Source organism: Leptonotus elevatus, chromosome 20, assembly GCF_054856555.1.
Source record: "Leptonotus elevatus isolate MCC_2025b chromosome 20, RoL_Lele_1.0, whole genome shotgun sequence".
Lineage (NCBI taxonomy): Eukaryota > Metazoa > Chordata > Actinopteri > Syngnathiformes > Syngnathidae > Leptonotus > Leptonotus elevatus.
The window spans coordinates 107,751-126,419 of NC_141258.1; the positions used below are offsets into that span (position 1 = coordinate 107,751).

Here is an 18,669-nt window from a genome sequence, read left to right on the forward strand (position 1 = left end):
AATGGCGGCGAATGGAGAGCTGAAAGTGTTTTCGGAACTGCACACCTTAAAGCTTGCACGCGTTGTTTAAAAGTGACAAAACGACAGGTGCACTTGGTGCCATTTTTAACTGGACGGACGTGTACGCTTGTAAACCTGCGTTCACTCTTCCCAATTTGCAGATAGAAAAGAAAGAGGCTAAAAAGAAACTTTTCTTTGACACATTTATTTTGTCAATATCCTGAAAGCAAAAGACGGAAGCATCACGAAGCTCGCTATAGCGGACGTACGTGAAAGCAAACTAATGGAGTGACGGTTCATTTGAAGAACCTGCTTTGAGCCCCAATTGAGTGAAGAAAGATCCTAACCGTCTCTTGATCGCGTCCCGGTGTTTTGTCACTGCCTGCTTTATTTCAAGTTGAGAACTTGTTCATTTGAATAAAAGCACACACAAAATCTTCCCTTTTGTTGCCAATATTTGCACATTACATCTGCTGCCTTGAACGGATTTCCCGATTGGCCGCCGTGGGGCCAATCGGTACGCGTTGGCATGCAAAAAGAATCAAAAGCTTCCTGCCTCATTTTCACCCACATACTAAAATTGGAACGACACAACTTATCAGCAGCGGAACAATTCAAAAGTGTGAGGAAGATAGCAAAATATCAAGCAAGATAGCTGAAGGCGGGAATTAATCAACTTCGGCTTCATCCCGTCAGCCCTTCTTCTTTTCAGGTATTGTTCGAAAGGAAAATTGAACAAATTAAAACAAATAAATAAATAAATAATGTTAGCATAGCATGTTGGCCCTCGTCCCCTCACACCGACAAGAAAGTTGCAGTATGTCACTTTTGTGGTGAAAGGAAAACACAAACAAACCAAAACCAGCGAGGAGACGAGGAGACGAGGAGACGAGCCAATCTTGTTGAAGCTCCTCCACAATCTTGCTGGATGTTTTCGGCACCATTTGACTTTTGAGCGCTGGTGCCAACCGCCGCCGTTCCTGCGCTCGGCCCATTTGATGGCCACACCGCAACCATCTGCCTGATAGCACCAAATGCAAATGACACACAAGCCCCTCAAAAAAAGAAAATCACTTATTTTTTCCCGGCTGTCCTTCAAAATGCAATGAAAATGTGGTGACGTCACACGGTGGCAAAAGGATGGGAAGGAGGCGTGGCCTGGGCCTCGCCTACATCCTCCACTCGGTCACGTGGCCGCCGCAGACCGATCAAAGCTCGGTGTTGGGTCCGCGCCCTGCGGCCGTGCCCCCGCACGCCGCGACATAGTCACATCCGTCCAGCAGGTGGCGGTACGCCGTCCGCACGTCGCGGTACAGCGGCGCGTCCTCGTCCGGCAAGCCCGGGAAGCGAACGGGCGCCTCGTTGACCAGCAGCTGCAGGCGAGGGCCTCGCGCGCAGTCCAACAGAACCAAGAGCACGTTGGCCGCGTACGGCACCAACAGGCTGGAACGGAAACTGCGGCCTGCGGACGGACGCGGGTATCAGAACGGCTTCGGGTTTTGGGCTCGGGCGGCACGGCGTCTTCTTACCGCGCTGCTCGTGGTAGTTGTCCGCCGTGGGCGGAGTCTCGTCCTTGTAGAGACCCAGCAGGCCGAGGAAGGGGAGTAGCGTCTCGGCGTGGCCAATCAGGATGGAAGCGGGATCCGGGGGCGCGTCGGTGGCCCTGAGGATCAAACCTTGGGCATTAAAAGGCCGTCCGCGCGCCAGCGCCTTATTGTTGCGGCGTCCGGCTGACCTGCGCGGCCATCCGGCCTTGTCCAGGGTCCGGAAGACGTGATGGAAAAGCGGGCAGATGGCCAGCAGGTTGATGGCGTGGCCGTGCGCCCGCTTCCAGAACAGCTTCAGGTCGCACTTGTACTCCAGAACCTGCCGGCACAGGGCGAGGGTTTCAGTGCTGAACGTCGCCGCCGCCATATTGGATGTGGCCAAGAGGCGTGATCCGAGAAGACGGCGCTCTCATTTACATGTTGGACATGTCTGGTGGTTTCGAGTGATCGGGAGTCAGGAAAGATCATTGGCTGCTTCCTGTCAACTTCGTCACTCCCAGCTTGAACTTGGCAATCCAAACGCACGCAACAGTTGCACGCAATTTGCTTCAAATGTTGCTACTCACAAAATTGGATTGAATTTTGGCTACACAATTTGAATACAAAGTACAAAATAAACACCAATCACCGGTTAATAAACAGTAATCGGGGGAAAAATGCTTTTCTAATACACCTTAATGCAAAATTAAAACAAATATGATTAGTTGATTAAATAATCAATAGATTCATTGATTCCAAAAAATATTCGATAATGACAGCACTAAAGTGGAGCAGCATCAGAATCAAAATCCTCTTGGATGGCCGTCAAGTCAGGTTCGTGCGCATGTGTGTGTGTGCGCGCGCGCGTCGCGTCGCGATGGGTCGCTACCTCGGCGTCATGCGACTCAAACAGGAAGCACCACGGCGAGTGCAGCGACTTGATGGCCAGCTCGTAAGAGCAAAGGAAGAACGCCGCCTCCAGCAGATCTACGGCAGACGGATGCGGTTATTTCATTTCAACGTTCTTCTCCTTCATAGACGTCGGCGCGTCGCCACGGTAACGTCGGCGCGTCGCCAGGGTAACGTCGGCGCGTCGCCAGGGTAACGTCGGCGCGTCGCCACGGTAACCTGGCGTCAAGTCGTGGAGAGGAAGGCCCAGTTTGCCGGCCACTTTCTTCCTCAGAGACTCCATCTCGGGGCCGTGCTTGAACTTGTGGACCTCGGCCAGCGCCGTGCGGTTCTTCTCCACCCCCTCCACGTAACCGCGGCAACCTTCAAAGGCGCGCAGCAGTCCGTCGTCCACTTGGTGACGGTAGTGCACCGCTGAACAAAAGACACACGGGAAGTTAGCGTGGAGACGCAAGGTTCCATCACGATAATAATAATAATAATAATGCGTGGGATTTATAGAGCGCTTTTCGAGACACTCAAAGACGCTTTACAACAGAACGAATACATTATTCATGCACTCACACATTCACACTGCGATGGCGGTGAGCTACTTAAGTAGCCGCGGCTGCCCCGGGGCAGGCAGGCCCCTCCCACCACCAAACATTCGAAACTTCCATACACCAGCACTGGAGGCAATGTGTGCCAAGTGCCTTGCCCAAGGACACGACGACACATGACTCGGGAGAGCGGCCAGCCGACCTTCTGGTTACTGGACGACCGACCGACCGACCGACTCGACACCCGGAGCCACCGCCCATCAAACAAATACGACCATCTCCTTTCACGCGCGTCGTTGATGGAAGCACATTGCTGACATTTCGATATCGGAATTCCAGGAAAGCAACGCATTTGCCTGATTGATCAGATTGAACGTCTCCTGTTCAAAGTCAACATTCGTGACGATGCTGACACGGCGACGGTTACGTTACGTGCGACGTTGGCGGCCAGGTGAAGTCCTTCCTGGAAGGCCTCGGCGCTGCTCACGCATCGATGCTTGGAGCTGGTCAGCAGGCGGACGCGGCCCCCGCGCACCGACTCCTCCCCCAACAAGGACGGAAAGGAGGCGGCCAGACGCGCGGCCAACTGCCGCAGGTCCTCTCGCCCTTTGGCCGCCAGCTGACCTGCAGCCGGAAGACAATCGCACGCAACCGCGCGGGTCAGATCATCCTGGCGGGACTAATCAAGTTCGCTGGTTTATCGGAAAACATCAACATAGCGATATTGGTTTGGTATGCATTCTTTTATCGTAAAATTGTATTTCAGATGGACGGCCAATCACGGCGCACCTGTTTTCTGGCCTGGGTTTGGTCAGCAAACTCAGCCATGATTGGTTATTACCTTCTTCTTTATTTTGCACTCACGCATACAAAATGGTCTCCCAGGCGGGCAAGCGAAGCCACGCCAACCTGCATCGTAGGCAGGTGAGGGTACCACTCCGCCACCCATTGGTTGTTACCTTCGTTACCTGTCTCCTCAGCACAGGTGAGATCATCTTCCGTCGACAGCAAGTGGAACAATAACTTTTTCAAGGTATTAATTGTTCATGAAGTTATTCTTCTTGCTATTGAAAATGGCTCGGAGTCAAGTATGCCTTGAATTATTGGGATTTAGCCCCCTATTTTTTTAATGGAATGTTTACAAAACAATGCGGGATCAATTGCAAATGAGTCAGTCCAGAGCTGTGAGGCGTCGCTCGCTCACCGTCCATGTCGTCGGTGTACCACATGTCCCAGCGGCGCAGGACGTCCCGCAACCAGGTCGAGGAGTCTCCGTCCCGCAACCAGGTCGAGGAGTCTCCGTCCCGCCCCCCTTCTGGACCCGATTGGACCTGCTGGGCCTGTCGGTCTCGTCGCAGCAGGTCGCTGAGCTGGCGGATGGCGCGGATGTTCTTGGCGGTCGGATGGCGGGCGCCGTGTCGGACGACGGCGGTCAGGTGCACCGGGGAGCAGCGCTCGCCGCTCGGGGCCCTCACGAGCGAGCGGTCGGGGTCCAACCCGGCGAGCAGCCTCCGGTAGGCGGCGGAGTCCTCGTAGCGGGTCTTGGAGCCGAAGTGAGCCGCGAAGTCCGGCACGTCCGCCGCCGCCAAAATCACAAAGACGACGGACGTGACGACGGACAACATTTCTCAGGCGGAGCCAACTGTTCGGGACCTTGACCTTTTTTGAAATTATTTATATATTATATTATTATTATTAAAGCGTGCGTGTCTTTTTGCGCCTCGCCGCTTCTGCCTTTTGTTAGCCGTGTTGATCTTCCGGGTTGATGACCTTTCAACTCCTGTGTTCGCGCGACTCTTGGACAACCACAACTATTCCGTATTTTTATTTTTATTTTTAATTCAAGGACTTTTGTTTCCTTTATTAATCCCGATGGACGATACAGCGCGAGCGATAAATTGACAGACGAACATTATTGTTTATTTTACTAAACAAACGATGAAACTGGTAGTAATCAAGCAAAGTGCAAACTAATAGCAGCATTAATATAATTTGAATCTAATCGACAAAAAAAATCAACAAAAGATTAAGATGCTGCATGTTCGTTATCTATCGTTTTGTCTCAGAACAACGAGTAGCACAAGATACGCGTTCACTTCCGCTTCCTGTAGTACAAAATAAAAGCGACGTTGGAAAGACGAGCAAAACCATCGATGACAGACGAAAAATTGTCTCATAATCCCACCAGACAGAATTTGGACTCATCTTCATGAAGGGGACAAACTACGGGAAATAGATTTAAAAAAAAAAAAAGAACTCAAAGGCATCAGAATAAATGAGCCAATTTTAATTTGTCGCTGCTGTTGTGTTGATGTGAGTGTGACGCTTCATGACAGCATCAACAAGTCGAATAGAAAGTTGAACGAGGCAAAAGGGCTTTTTTTGGGATTTGCGGAAAGGTTCCAGGATTCCACAGGACGACAACGTTTTGTTCCACTTTTGTGGTGTTTTGCCGTGACAAGTAAAAGATGAGCTTGGGCTCAGTTTCTGTTGACAAGCGAGAGGAATCTGAAAATGTAAATTGTAACCAAGAGTCCTGAGCTGCAAATGAACTTTTCATTCTACTTTGGCGTCAGTCGGCTTTCTCACCGCACAGACGCTTGGCCTGTGAATTGAGCTAAGCATGCTAAGCTAAGGCCAGCTAAGCTAAAGCCAGCTAAGCTAAGGCCAGCGCGTCAGTTGATTCCCTCGCTGACCGGCATGTTGATGTGCGCGGTGAGCAGCGGCGCGCTGCGCTCCTCGTGCAGGACAAAAACTTTGATGATGTCAGAGATGCCTTTGTCGCCGGTGCACTCCACCTGGGTCTGGACCGGGTAGACCAGCCCCGGCACCAGCAGCGGGATCTTCAGGAAGGGCTTGGACATCCTGTACAAGTTTTGGTCGTAGAGAAAGCTGACGGCCAGGTTGAGGAGGGGCCGGCACGCCGCCGTGTTCTGGACGTTGAGCGTGAGCTTGAAGGACGGGCCCAGACCCTGGACCACGGCGTTCATCTTGAGCGAGCGCCCGGGTCCCGACGACACCGGCGTCAGACTGGACTCCAGGGCCCGGGCGTAAGCCTTGGCCGCCGCCAGCCGCAGGCGGATCAGGTCCATCTGGAAGGCTCGGTGCATGGCGGCGCCGCTCTCGCGCTCCCTCAGGGTCTGGTCCACGTACAGTTTGGTCTTCTTGGGCACGTTGAGGCGCACGCTCTGGGCGGCCGGGGGCCCGGGCGCGCTGTCGCCGTCTTGGAACTCGGCCGTCCTCTTGAGGATTTTCACCATCAGGCCGCCGCCCTTCATGGTCATGATGAGGGTCCCGTCCTCGCGGCCGTAGCGGCCGAAGCAGATGGCGCTGACCGCGTCCGGAGTCTTGATGCTGCTCAACAGGTTCTTGTCTCTGTAGAGGTGGACCTCGCAGTTGGCCAGAGCCACCAGGACCGCCTGGAAGCCTCGAGCGGGGAGCTCCATGCTGGCCATGGTGCAGATGGGGGCCGGGAGGACCACCTTCCACAGCTTCTTACCCTGGACGAGGCACAGGAGAACATCAAGACCCGAACCCGACACCCACGCCAAGACCACGACATTTCAGTCTCGTGGGCATTCTTTTCTCAAAAACATGGAATCAGCACCAAAATGGAAAACAACAAAAACGTCATTCAACAGTTCATAATCGATGATCCAATGAATAATAATCAAAGAATCAATTAGAGATCTTAATAAGCAAATCTTTCAAAGTCAACATTGTCAGATTTCTCGAGTCCTCCTATTACGTTTGTTTTGAAGTTAACATTTGCTTTTATCTTGGAAAACAACATGTTTGCCGATTTTCTGATGGAACTTACGGACTAATTGATTAATTTCATTTTCAGCCCAAAGTCTTCCCCTTATTTCTTCGACACACAAAGCCGTCGTTAAAATGTGGACAATTTGTCAAGGGGCCATTTTGACGGACGGACGACGACGACGACGATTCGTCCGACCAACGCAAACTCCCACATGACTCCAAAGAGGGTCGGTGGACGTTTTCCAAAACGATTTGAAGAGCCAGTCCAAGCGCAATCAGCATTTTCAGGGAAGAGTCTCGAGTCCTTACACCACCTAAAAAGTCTTCAGGCCCGTCAAGTCCGGAAAGTGGGTGGGTTACCTTCTGCGTGAATCCCTGCAGGTTGTGGTCCATGGCTCCCACCACCAAGTTCTTGCCGACCCTGACGAGGCCCACGGGATGCGACGACAGCTCCACGCAGTACTTGGCTTTGTCCGAGTCCCTGAGGGCAGACGCAAAGATCTCAGGACCGGCGCCGGTCCGCCGCTCGGAGCCGGACTGACCTGCGCAGGATGTAGATGTTCCCGTTCCGACACGCCGCCGTGATCCGGTACTCCACGTCAAACTGACCCGTCACGTCCATCATGGTGGGCGGGGCCGGCAGCGCCACCTGCAGCATCATCACGTACAACACGCTCAGAATGCCCACAGCGGGCGCCAAGCGGAGATGACGCGTACGCGGCTGGAGAGACGAGGACGGACGGACGGGAGGAGGGACACAGACGGAAGACGGGCAACCTTTGCGAGGATGACGAAGGCCTCGGGGTCGAGCACGTAGAGATGCGCGCTCTCGGTGCCGATCAGCAGGCAGCTGACGCCGTCCTCGTCCGCCGTGCTTTTCTTCAGCGTGGCCATGCACGTGATGACCGTCTGACGGCACAAAGAGACACGTCGGCGTCTGCCCGCGCGTGCGTGCGTGCGTGCGTACCTGTCGTTTGATTGGCTGCTGTTTGTGCAGCTGGACAAAGTCTTCCAGGTGCTGCTCATCCAGAGACAGGAAGTGCAGCGAGCGCACGGATAACGGCACGTCGGCCTTCCTCCGCAGACTCTCCAGCATCTCCTTGACGGCGGGGGGGTCGATGTGCCCCTCCCTGGCCTGCTCCCACACGTCCTGAACAATCACAAGGCCAAAGTCACCAATCGTCTTCAAACATCAACAGCGGCCACAAGTTCAACCAAAGTCCAACTGATCGACATCTCGCCAAGCAAATGTGTCACGTTGAGCAACATCGCCCCCTGCTGTCCACTCAAATGAACATCACAAGTTTACGTTGCGCTTCGGTTGTTGACTTGATTTGTGCAATTTCAAGTTTGCGATGGCGGGTTAGGGTTAGGCAGGCAGGCAGTCCAAAACCACCAGCGGTCTTTGACTCCATTTTTTCGTTGACAGCCCCCCCCCCACTAAGCTTGAACTGCTGATTGGTTGCTTGTGACCTAATCCTGCTCGCTCGCACCTGCTCCAGCGTGTTGACGTCCAGTCCCGGCAGCGTGAACTTGAAGTAGGGCCTGAGGTTCTTGTAGACGTACACGCAGGGTCCGGACGCCACGGCCACGGCGGGGATGCGAGGCTCGTGCAGGTCCATGAAGAAGACGGCCAGGCCGCACGGAAGGTCCAGCAGGACGCTCTCGCTGCTCAGCGCCGTGCCGCCGTACACCTTCAGCTTCATGGCGCCGCCGCCGCCGCCGCCGCCGCCGCCGCCGCCGCCGCCGCCGCCCAGGTCGGCCGCCACCAGGCGACCGTCCCCGTCCCCGCTCAGGTCGGCCAGCGCCACGCAGGGAGTCAAGGTCCGCAGGCCCGCCACCGGGTCGTAGTGGGCGTCCAACCACTTGCCGTCGTCGCCGCTCCACTCGCTCATGGCTGGTCCGTGACACGCACTTTTGCTGCAGGACCACACACGCGCACACACACACACAGACAGCGGCCTGGTTCAAATTGAATGAAGGCTCTTCATCAAATGCATTTTTGGGAGTTTGTATTTTTTTCTTCTTCGTTTTGACGCCAATATTAAATCGGTTATCGGTCTCCTTGAGCACGACTAATCGGTATCGTATCAGCCCTGAAAAGCCGCACCGGTTTGTCTCTACGTCAGAAACCGCCGCGAGCATTAGCAATGCTAACTCCCCGCATGACTCCAGCTGACCCTCAAGTGGCCTCTTTACCCGAGGTTCATTTCACTCCACAAACCGCGTCGGGTTTGCTCCTCATCGGGGTGCGAGTTTCTTCCTCGCCTCCCCTTTCGGTGGCAGGAAACGCTTGAAACATTCACTCCAAGACGACACAAAAACATTTGCATTCTTTTCCTGGCAGCTTCTAAGCAGACGTGGTCCCTGGTTCTGGCCCTGCGGTCAAGAGGAATCCCTCAAAGCCGCCAAAATCAGGACGAACATGAACCCTCAACCTCTGCTCGCGCCATTGGGATTAACGCGTCTCGTCACCTGGCTTGGCCACATATGGAAGCTCCACTTGGCTTGAAGGACGGACCGGACACCCACGAGGGGATTCCCCCATTCCTTGCCATGGCATAAACCTAAACATAAACAAGATGACACCGGGGCGGCCTCGTTGCGTCTCACCGTCGTCAAGGAAACCGTGGAGCGGCGTCTCCCCAATGGCGTCCTTTTTCGCGCTTCCGCACTTGAGGACGCGACGAGAATTTCGAAGCTCAACAAGAAAACGTCTTGAAGACGCTGCTGCGCATCTAATCCATAAATCCGCTTCAAGCTTCTTCAGCCCATCGGGCGCGGGCCACTTGTTGTGACGTCACTTTCATGCGACGCCGCTTTCACGCGCGTCCAATCGTCCATACAGATAACCGCCACCACTAGAGGGAGCCACGGACTTATAGAAATACATTTTTATTTCTCTCTATTCAAATGATTTTACTGGCATACACACAAAGGAAGTCGCCTATCAAGACGCGTTTTGAAACTCAGCACGACCTCGAATAAGTTGCTTGTTGTCATTGTCAAGCGCGTGTGCCCAGTTTGGAACGATAAAATTTTATTTCCTTTAAGTCAAAAAGCAACAAAAACATTTACAAAATTGACAGCAAGTTGATTTAAAATCCTCCTGAGCCATCAGATGATGTCACTTCCTGCCAGTCTTGGAGCGCAGCTGGCGCTTGATGATCATGTGATCACTTTCCTTTTGCTTTTTCTCCGCCGCCGCCGTCTGAACACACAAACACAAACGCACGTCAAAGCGTGTGGAAACGCGCATGCGAGCCCGCGCACACACTGACCACGTGCGGTGAGTTGACGAGCGCCACAGCCACTTCCTTCCCGTAAAGCTTCTTCCGTCCTCGCTTGGGTTTGGTTGCCACGGCGACCGGGCGTCCAAAGACGCTTCGAGCTGAGCGGCCACAAACAAATGACTGAGTGACAGGTAGCGCTCCCTGCTGGTCACAGTGGCAACTGTCGGAGATTCTCACCTGCGCTGCTCAAGACGGACGGAGACGCCGCCAACGGAGACGGCGCCGCCAATGGAAACGGCGACACGTCCAACGGGGTGGGCTCAACTGCGGAGGACGGCGCCTGCTCGCGGCAGGAGAAGATTTCACAAGAACAAGAAGTTTTGAAGGAAGATGATGAAGACCAACAAGTGTCTTGCAGGCAACCAATCACAGCGCAAAGCTCACCTGTGTCACATTTCTGATCGCTCGCTTGTTTCGCTTGTTGTCGCTCGTCCACAAGTCCTAAACGCGCACACACGTACAAGTTGCACACCAACTAAATGTTCCCAAAAGCAGCAAATTTTCTCACCTCCACTTGGCAGCTTTTTCTTTTCCTGGCCGCAATTCTGCCGCCGTCGGAAGGACCACCCAGCGAGTCCTGCACACACACCTGTTATTGCATAATGATGATGATGATGATGATGATGATGATGATGATGATGATGATGATGATGATGATGTCACGGTGACCTGCGAGAGCGCTTCCTGTCTGCGTCGCTCCTTCCTGTCGTGCAACCTCAGCAGTTCCTCCTTCAGCTCCTCCACCAGCGGCATCGCCGGTTCCTCCTCGTTCTCCTTGCGCTCGACCTCCTCCTGCCGTCGCCGCCGCCGCATTTTGCCGCATTCCAGTTCTGAACGCAGACGCGGTCCGTCAGGGGTCCAGCGAGCACTCGAGACATGCAGAGGCGGTCCTCACCTCGTCTCATGGCGTCCATCTGCTCGTGGTGATCTTCCGCCAGCTTTTCCTTCTCACGCAGGACGCGCCGAAGTTCTGGTGCGCACACGCAGACATATTAGGAGACAGACGGGACACGTGCGCACGCGCAGACTCGCTTACCTTGCTGTCGCTCGACGTCCTCCCCCATCTTCTGCCGCAGAGCTGCGGCCTGTCGCTCAAGCTCCGCCCTCAGCTCCCCAAGCTGCTGGCAGTATTCTGCTTTCTGATTGGCCAATTCCTCCGCGAGCTGCTCGCACTTCCTGTCGCTGCAAAAAGACACAAATGGCTCAACAAGTCGTCAATCCGCAGCCGCCGCCACCTGGGAAAGCGTTTTTCAATCCGCCTTGCGTGGCGCTCGGCTCGGTTCGGCTCGGCTCGGTTCGGGTTCCCTGCCTGCTTTCATTTGAGGCCGGAAAAACTTGTCGGTAATTTGCTGATCAATACCTGCGCATCTTTTCTTGCCTGACTTCCTGGAGGACTTTGGATTGGTGGGCGGAGCTCTCCACGGCCGCCTGCCACTCCTTGCGCAGTTGGGCCATGTTGGCGTGGAAGGTGCTCGGGCACTCGCCCTCCTGAGTGGACAGGACGGGAGAGTCAAAACGTGGCCACGCCCCCCCAACCTACGTCAGTCAACCAGAAATGACCTCCACTTCCTGTGCCTTGGCACCCGATTGGCTCTCGAGGTGCTGGAGGCGGGACTCGGTGGGCTTCACTTCCTGTTGCAGCTGATCCTCCGGGGAGCTCACCTGGCGCCAAACATTTGTTAGACGGAAAATGAAGATAAAGACGACACGATCAGTTTGGAGAAGAAAGAAAAAAATGGAAGAAGGTATCACATTATTGGTAAAAAAATAAAAAGCATTTTTTTTTATTACAATATCAGCCAGGACTTGACGACATTATTGGCTGTGAAGACATTTTCAGGAAATGATGTCATGCGCCACTCAAGGAGTAGAAGAAGAAGACGAGGATGAGGAGGATCTTTCGGTCTGACCTGATGGTCCAGCATGAGTTGTCGTTGCACGTTCTGAGCGTCGGTTCGGATCTGGTGCAGGTCTCGGCCAACCAAGCCGAGGACTTCCTCCAGAAGCGCCGACGACCGCCCCCCCTCCTCCTCCTCCTCTTCCTCCAATGCCGCCGCCGCCGCCTCCTGCCCCACAATCGCATCACGTCACACGCGCGGCCTCACGCACACACCTGCCACGCGCGCACTCACCTGAGCCGTCCCACCCAGCAGCTTCTTGAGGATCTCCAGCCTGTTCTCGGCTCGCTTCTCCAAGATCTCGCGCTCGCGCTCCAGACGCTCGCTGACCAAAGGACAAACGCGGGCGGGTCATCAACAACGGGTGGTCACCGACAGGTGTTCAGGTCGCACCACTGGCTGCGCTCGCTCACCTGTAGTCTTTCTCCATCTGCTTGAAGACCTCCATGAACTCGGCGCACACGTCTTCTCTGATCTGAGCCTCGGCAACCAAACGGAACGCCGCCGTCTTGTCCGACTGGCGCGCGCACACACACACACACGAGCAGACGCGCGTGTCTTGGGTCAGGTGAGACTGACGTGATTGAGGTGAAGAAGTGGCAACGCGTCAAGTCTGCCACAACGCAGGTAACGTTTGTAGCGGGGGGAAATGGCCGATGTTGCGTTGGGCAATCCCTCCAAACGTTGTCCAAAATGTGGAGTGCGGCGGCTCAACAATTCACAAACGTGCCGACAAGTGTGTGCGAGGTGAAGGCGGAGCTTTTCTCAATCTGCTGAGCTGATTTGCGGGAGATGAAAGCGCCTTCAAAAAAAGACCTGTTGAGCTTTGATGAACCAATTTTGCATATCAAAGGTCAATTGATTTGTCCTGAAGGATTTTCGAAGCGTTTCTCACTACACTACCCCCCCCGCTAAAATGGTGGCCACTTGTCACGTTGCTAAAAGGAGAGCTTCTTTCTACCTGGTCTTCGTCCTCCATGGTGGTCTCCCCGTCCTCGTCATCTCCTGCCTTGAGCACCGTCCCCTCCATGCCGCTCTCGTCTTGGTCCTCATCGTTGTCCTCCAAGACGTCCTCCAAGGTGGTCTCCCAGGCCAGCATGGAGCTTCTGTGGCCGCGTGCGTTCCTGCGCTGGTCGGCCCCGTTGATGAAGGCGGACAGTTCCATGGCCAACCTGTGGGAGGCGCCGTCCAAGCTGGCAGGCTTAGAGTTCAAAATCACCACCTGGAGGACACCCAAGAAGAAGAAGATGACGTTGAGAAGCATTCTCTCCCTGTGTCCAAATTCACATGCTTGGGTCCTAATTTGCCCGCCGCATGACGGCGCTCCCGGCGCTCCCGGCACCACTCGACAGCACGCACGGACTTCCATGCGGATGGATTGTCAGCGCTGCTTGTCGGTCGCGCATTGAGCGTCAGTCCAATCATGTGTAACGTCCGTGCGTGCCGTCGAGTGGCGCCGGGAGCGCCGTCATGCGCGACGCAGCCGACAAGTTTGTTCTTGGGAGGATCCGGACTCGTGAATTTGGACACCGGGTCTGCTCTCTCACACACTCGCCCAAAAAGATTTTTCTTACGCTGACTTCAGACCCAAGACCAAATATGGCGCGTCACGTGTTTTGGTTCATTTGACATTTCACATTTAGTTCACCAAACCCAGCATGGAATCAAAAAACGATTTCATATGGCAAGAAATAAATAAAGAAGGCACGAAGAACGGCAACGCTTCTCGCTGATGGCGCCGATTTGAAATGTTTTGCGTCTCGTAAACAAACCTTCTGGGCCAGCGCGGAGAACTTGAGGACGTTGAGCGTCTCGTCCACGCAGGCCGAGTTCTGCTGGATGTTGACCACCATGGACACTTTGCCGGCACCGCAGAAGAAGGACTGCAGGAAGTGGGTCAGCTTGGACTCCCTGAAGGGAACGTGACGCTGGAAACTGCCCCCCCCCAGAAAAAATCACATTTTCATGATGATGAAAAACATTCTCACAGTCAAGCTGCGAGTGGTGACAAACTGGCGCCACGCGTGTTTGCACGCGCGTTTGCACAGGCGGCCATACTTGGCGTTGTGTTTGACCCTGATGGCGTTGATACACTTCCCGAGCGTCAGGAGCGAGCTGTTGATGTTTCCCGCCTCCTTCAGACGTTCGCCCGTGTTGTTGGTGCGCGAGCAGCGCTCCGACCCGGCCAGGTCGCACAACACCAGCCTGCACGCACAACAAAGGCGGTTGCTCGGTAAGGTGGGAGTTCGCCCGCTCGGTCGGGCATGTCGGTCGGTTGGGGGGGGGGGCACCACGGCGGCGCTCACTCGCTGACGCCGAGGAACTTGGGAACAGCGGTGGCGTCCACCCGCAGGATCCTGATGGAGAAGATGCTGTGGCTGTGCAAACAAAGATGGCCGCCAGTGAGCACATGTGGATGAGGAGATGGGAAGCAGGAAAGAAAACAAAGGGGGGGGGGGGTTGCCAGCCCACCTTCTGCTGGACTGCTGGTTGAGTCTGGTGCAGGCCAAACTTTGGTTCTTCTTGCCGATATTCATCATTTTGAAGGCCTCAGACGAGCTGCTCACTTGCACCCACTTCAGGTCTGCAACACACACACACACACACACACACGCAACACACACACACACACACGCAACACACGCGTGTCTGAGAACATGCGTGTCTTTGTCTGTGTGTAAAGTTTGTATGCAGCGCAATGCAAATGATGCAAATGTTTTGCTTCTGGGCTTTTATGCAAATGAATCTCCGCATGATTTTCAAGTCAAGCACTGCTTTGGTCCTCAATGAAATGAGAACGGCCATCGTTGTTGACGCCCGCTGGCGTTCGTTAACGAGTGGCGGGTTGCAAGAAAGTGAAAAGTTGTGTTGTTGAATTTCGGAGCGGAAAAGTTCCATTTTGCAGACGGCACCTTTTGACATTTGACAGCAGCTTCCCAAGTCTTGCAACCTTTCACCTTTGGAGTCATTCAAATTAGTCTCCAACAATTGTTGACTTGCAAATGTTTCATTTGCAAAGACTATTTACAAAATTAACATCATTTGCATAATAATTTGGCGTGTGCGTGCGTTACCTTTGATGAAGGAATTTCCTCTGATGTCCTGAGACAGACGAAGCGCCGTCCTCTTCACGTGTCCTCCCGGGACCTCAACAACACATGGTCACATGACTCCATCGGCCAATCGGGGAACGCACCGCATGACACGGCGCGCGCACGTGACCTCTGTTACCTGCTCCAGAAGGTCATGAATATTGTCGTTGTAAATCTCACAGAAGGAAACCCAAAGGGAGAAGGCGACGTTGGCCGGCACGTCCTGCAGACAAACGCTGTCGCTCTCTGAAACGCTGCTGACGCTGCAGTCGGAGCTCGCCGACGAGGCTGTCGCACGCACGCACGCACTGTTAGCTGATGATCACCTGACCACAACGTCCGTCAACAATGCAAAAGGGACCAACCGTCAAGTGAAGTGGATCGGGCCAATGTTGCATTCTTGTCATTCTGCACAGACAAAAACACGCCCGGGATGAAACGTTCGCTGAGACTCCGCCTTCAAGACGTTTGCATTTGATGACAAGGACAATACTTCAAAAGCAAGCCGACGGTTTCAATTCAATTGCGTGCGCGCGTACGACCTCTCGGACGCTCCTCAGCAGACTCTGCTTGGCGGCGCGCTCGGCCTTCTGCTGATCCGGAGTCAGTCGGCTGAAGTCTCGACAGCGGTGAGGTTTCAGATCGCAGCCGGCGTGCCGGCGACCTTCCGTGCTGTTGAAGATCAGCCACAGGCAGCGCGGCAGCAGGCCGCTGTCGTGCTCGGGGCCTGAAAGCACACACGTGCGAGGAGACTGTCAGGCGGGCGGACGGACGGACGGACGGACGGACGGATGGACGGACGGACGGACGGACGGCTTTGTTGCGCTCTGACCGAGGAAGGTGAAGGTTTTGCCGGCGTTGGTGACTCCATACGTGAACAGCAGACAGTTTTGTCCGCGCAGAACGTCTTGCACCAAACCACGAACTGATCCCTCAAACACTTTCCTCTGACTGGCGTCGGGTCCAAACACCTGACAGGAAGTGACATCATCACACAGGTCACAGAGGAGATCAGAATGTGTGCATGTGCGTGCGTTTACCTGCGTGAAGGTGAACCTCTGAGCGGTGTGCGGGGGGATTTTGTCAGCCTGCCGGTTGGACTGACTGCTCCTGGGAGCTTTCAGGACCACGGTGTGAGGTCCCTCGATGGTCACACAGTCCTGATCACATTTGCGACACAACTCACTCTCCGCACTCATTGTGTGTGTGTGTGTGTGTGTGTTGAACCTGCAACGCTCCACTCTCGGCTCCTGAGAAAGGTCGAACCCTGAGGTAGACCTGCAGGCTCTCCGACCGGCTCTGAACTTGATCCTGAGGACAAACACAAAAAGCCCAAGCGAATTGTTGCAGATCAATACAGCGATCAATGAGGAGTCACGTGACTGAGCAGGCGCTTCTGGATGTTTTTTTGCCGGGCCATCACAGACCTGAACAACACCGGACTTGAACACAGGAAGTGCACTGCAGCCAACGCAAGGCAAGCTATGGCAATGAGACAGACAGACAGACAGACAGACAGACAGACAGCCGGATTGTGACCTGCTTAGACAGAGCCGAGAATTCATCCAGCAGGTTCCGCTTGATGTCGCCCACCTCAACTGGGCCCACCCTCTCCGGCTTCCCGCAACAAGTCTCCATCATCTGTGTCCAAAGGCACGCACGCACGCACGCACGCACGCACGCACGCACGCACGCACACACACACACACACACACACACACACACACACACACACACACACTCAGTTAACAAGCTTTGGAGGAGATGATTTGTGCATGTGGTAAAGTCATGTAAGATACTACACGTACTCGCTAGTGCAAGTGAAGTCGCAAGCAAGAACTACTACCACTTGTGTCTCAACTTAATGCGGCAAACTGAGCAAGCTGTGTATTTTGTAACTTCTCGGACTACTGTTAGGAGCTTTCTTATTTGCTGTGCTATCAGATTTGCCCTGATAATATTGCACACTTGTTATACTAGTGAGTCCAAGTCATCGCTGTAACATTGCACAAAACACTTGCACTTAGATAAATATCTGGGAGTTCTGTGTTGAGTTGGTGTTTGCTGCACAAAACGAATGTTTCGAGATAATAAATGAATCTTTAACGCGGCTTATTTGTGAGTGCTCTGTGTGAAAAGTGCTTTTCGTCTGGAACGCTGTTGTTGTTGTTAGCATTAGCCACAGCTAGCCAACTGACAAACGCGAAGGGCCTGTACGTATTGACGCAAATGTTTGTATGAAATGTGATCTGTGAGCGCGCGCTACGTGTTCATATATGATGTTCTACAAGTTGGAAATGTGCTTGTTTTCCAATAAAGCTCAACTCACTGTGAATGTTTCAGTGAGTCGACGATCCGCAATCGCTCACTATCGGTCCGACAACGCTCCACTTTTCAAACGGCAAGCTCACCACCAATCAATGAAAGGTATCGCTCGTGATGTCATCACGGCGCGACGTGTCGCCCTCCTGCCACGACGTGCCTGGATGAACTTCAAAAAATACAAATAAAATAAAAAATGTGACAATGAACTGTTATGGTAATTGAAAATATACCGTGAACATATATTTCTATATTGGCAAGAAAGAAAAGAAAAAAGAAAGATAAGATTTTAACGAAATATTTTTTAATATTAGTCTAATTATTTTTGGTTTTGTCCATACACAAAACAGTTGTGGTGCAAAGTGACACGATTCATTCTAAATCATTTATTTATCCGCACTTGGAGTAATAAGCGAAGTGGCATTAGGTCTGCGCATGCGCGAAAATCAAGTTAAAAAACAAAAACAAATACTTGCTACCAAACAAAGCCGTCATGTGAATGGCGGCGAATGGAGCTGAAAGTGTTTTCGGAACTGCACACCTTAAAGCTTGCACGCATTGTTTAAAAGTGGCAAAACGACAGGTGCACTTGGTGCCATTTTAACTGTCCTAATGGAGTTTATAGGCAAAAAACACCATTGCAAAACTCGAGAAGACGGAAGTGTACGCTTGTAAACCTCCAAATTCCCAGACTCTATTTATCGATCCATTTCATGCATAAGATTCCATTGATTTCATTTTGTATCTATGAAAACTATTTTTTTCATTATCTTTCTGTACGAATCCAAAAACGGTGTCAACTTACAATTACTACAGCTTTACAATACATTGGTCTGAGTTTACAGTTTTATGGATTTAAACGTAATTCTTTTATTTGGCTTTTATATCCTTTGTCGCCTCATTGGCAAGTTTTGTGAATTTGTTGAAGTAATAAATCGTGACCCTCAAAGCAAACAAAATGACACGCATACGTTTTTTGTGCCGTTCATCGAACCCTCAGCAGGCATCGTTTTCCAACGTATACCTCATTTCCATACATTCCCTCATGTCATATGCAAATGACATAGAAGTGATGACGTCATCACCATCATCAAAAACCATCAAGTGATGCCTTGGAGGTCATGTGGTATGGAAACGAGGTCTCCTGATTGCGAATGTGGACCCCCGCCCACCTGCCGTGTGGCGTTCCTCTTTCTTGCAATTAGACCAGACCTGAGTGGCGTGCTAAGGGGGGGGCAGAGGGGGCCCTTCCCCCCTGCTTAACGATTGCTTTGCGCTTGCTCGGTAAACGCCGCCACACACACGTCGCGTGTGTATCGTCAGCACAA

The 18,669-nt window shown here is 53.2% G+C and overlaps 3 protein-coding genes across 4 annotated transcripts; all 3 read right to left on the minus strand.

Annotated features, from left to right (window-relative positions):
* Positions 1-195: 195 nt before the first annotated feature.
* minpp1b (multiple inositol-polyphosphate phosphatase 1b) lies at positions 196-5,085 on the minus strand. Of its 2 annotated transcripts, XM_086064862.1 has the most exons (7): positions 4,179-5,085; positions 3,407-3,598; positions 2,655-2,849; positions 2,416-2,513; positions 1,736-1,866; positions 1,530-1,663; positions 196-1,462 (listed from the first exon to the last, which is right to left on the minus strand). In XM_086064862.1, the coding sequence occupies exons 1-7, from the start codon at positions 4,597-4,599 to the stop codon at positions 1,209-1,211; spliced, it is 1,425 nt and encodes a 474-aa protein (XP_085920988.1). In that variant the 5' UTR covers positions 4,600-5,085; the 3' UTR covers positions 196-1,208. The 2 variants fall into 2 exon arrangements, with proteins under 2 accessions (XP_085920988.1, XP_085920987.1); XM_086064861.1 differs by having other exon boundaries at positions 1,530-1,866.
* A 155-nt stretch (positions 5,086-5,240) lies between these two features.
* bbs1 (Bardet-Biedl syndrome 1) lies at positions 5,241-9,354 on the minus strand. Its single transcript, XM_086064860.1, has 7 exons — positions 9,212-9,354; positions 8,230-8,656; positions 7,704-7,886; positions 7,514-7,645; positions 7,279-7,385; positions 7,097-7,217; positions 5,241-6,474 (listed from the first exon to the last, which is right to left on the minus strand). The coding sequence occupies exons 1-7, from the start codon at positions 9,292-9,294 to the stop codon at positions 5,650-5,652; spliced, it is 1,878 nt and encodes a 625-aa protein (XP_085920986.1). The 5' UTR covers positions 9,295-9,354; the 3' UTR covers positions 5,241-5,649.
* Positions 9,355-9,622: 268 nt separating this feature from the next.
* On the minus strand, positions 9,623-17,486 carry LOC147156205 (kinesin-like protein KIF20B). The gene is made up of 27 exons (XM_086064482.1): positions 17,349-17,486; positions 16,559-16,660; positions 16,247-16,330; positions 16,060-16,179; positions 15,852-15,990; positions 15,562-15,746; positions 15,385-15,427; positions 15,159-15,307; positions 15,002-15,074; positions 14,400-14,511; positions 14,234-14,305; positions 13,986-14,132; positions 13,700-13,862; positions 12,889-13,149; positions 12,341-12,444; positions 12,162-12,252; positions 11,940-12,095; positions 11,590-11,691; positions 11,390-11,517; positions 11,066-11,211; positions 10,925-10,999; positions 10,699-10,859; positions 10,538-10,618; positions 10,414-10,470; positions 10,207-10,309; positions 10,018-10,127; positions 9,623-9,947 (listed from the first exon to the last, which is right to left on the minus strand). Exons 2-27 carry the CDS (start codon positions 16,658-16,660, stop codon positions 9,864-9,866), a joined length of 3,048 nt encoding a protein of 1,015 aa, XP_085920608.1. The 5' UTR covers positions 17,349-17,486; the 3' UTR covers positions 9,623-9,863.
* Between the last annotated feature and the right edge of the window lie 1,183 nt (positions 17,487-18,669).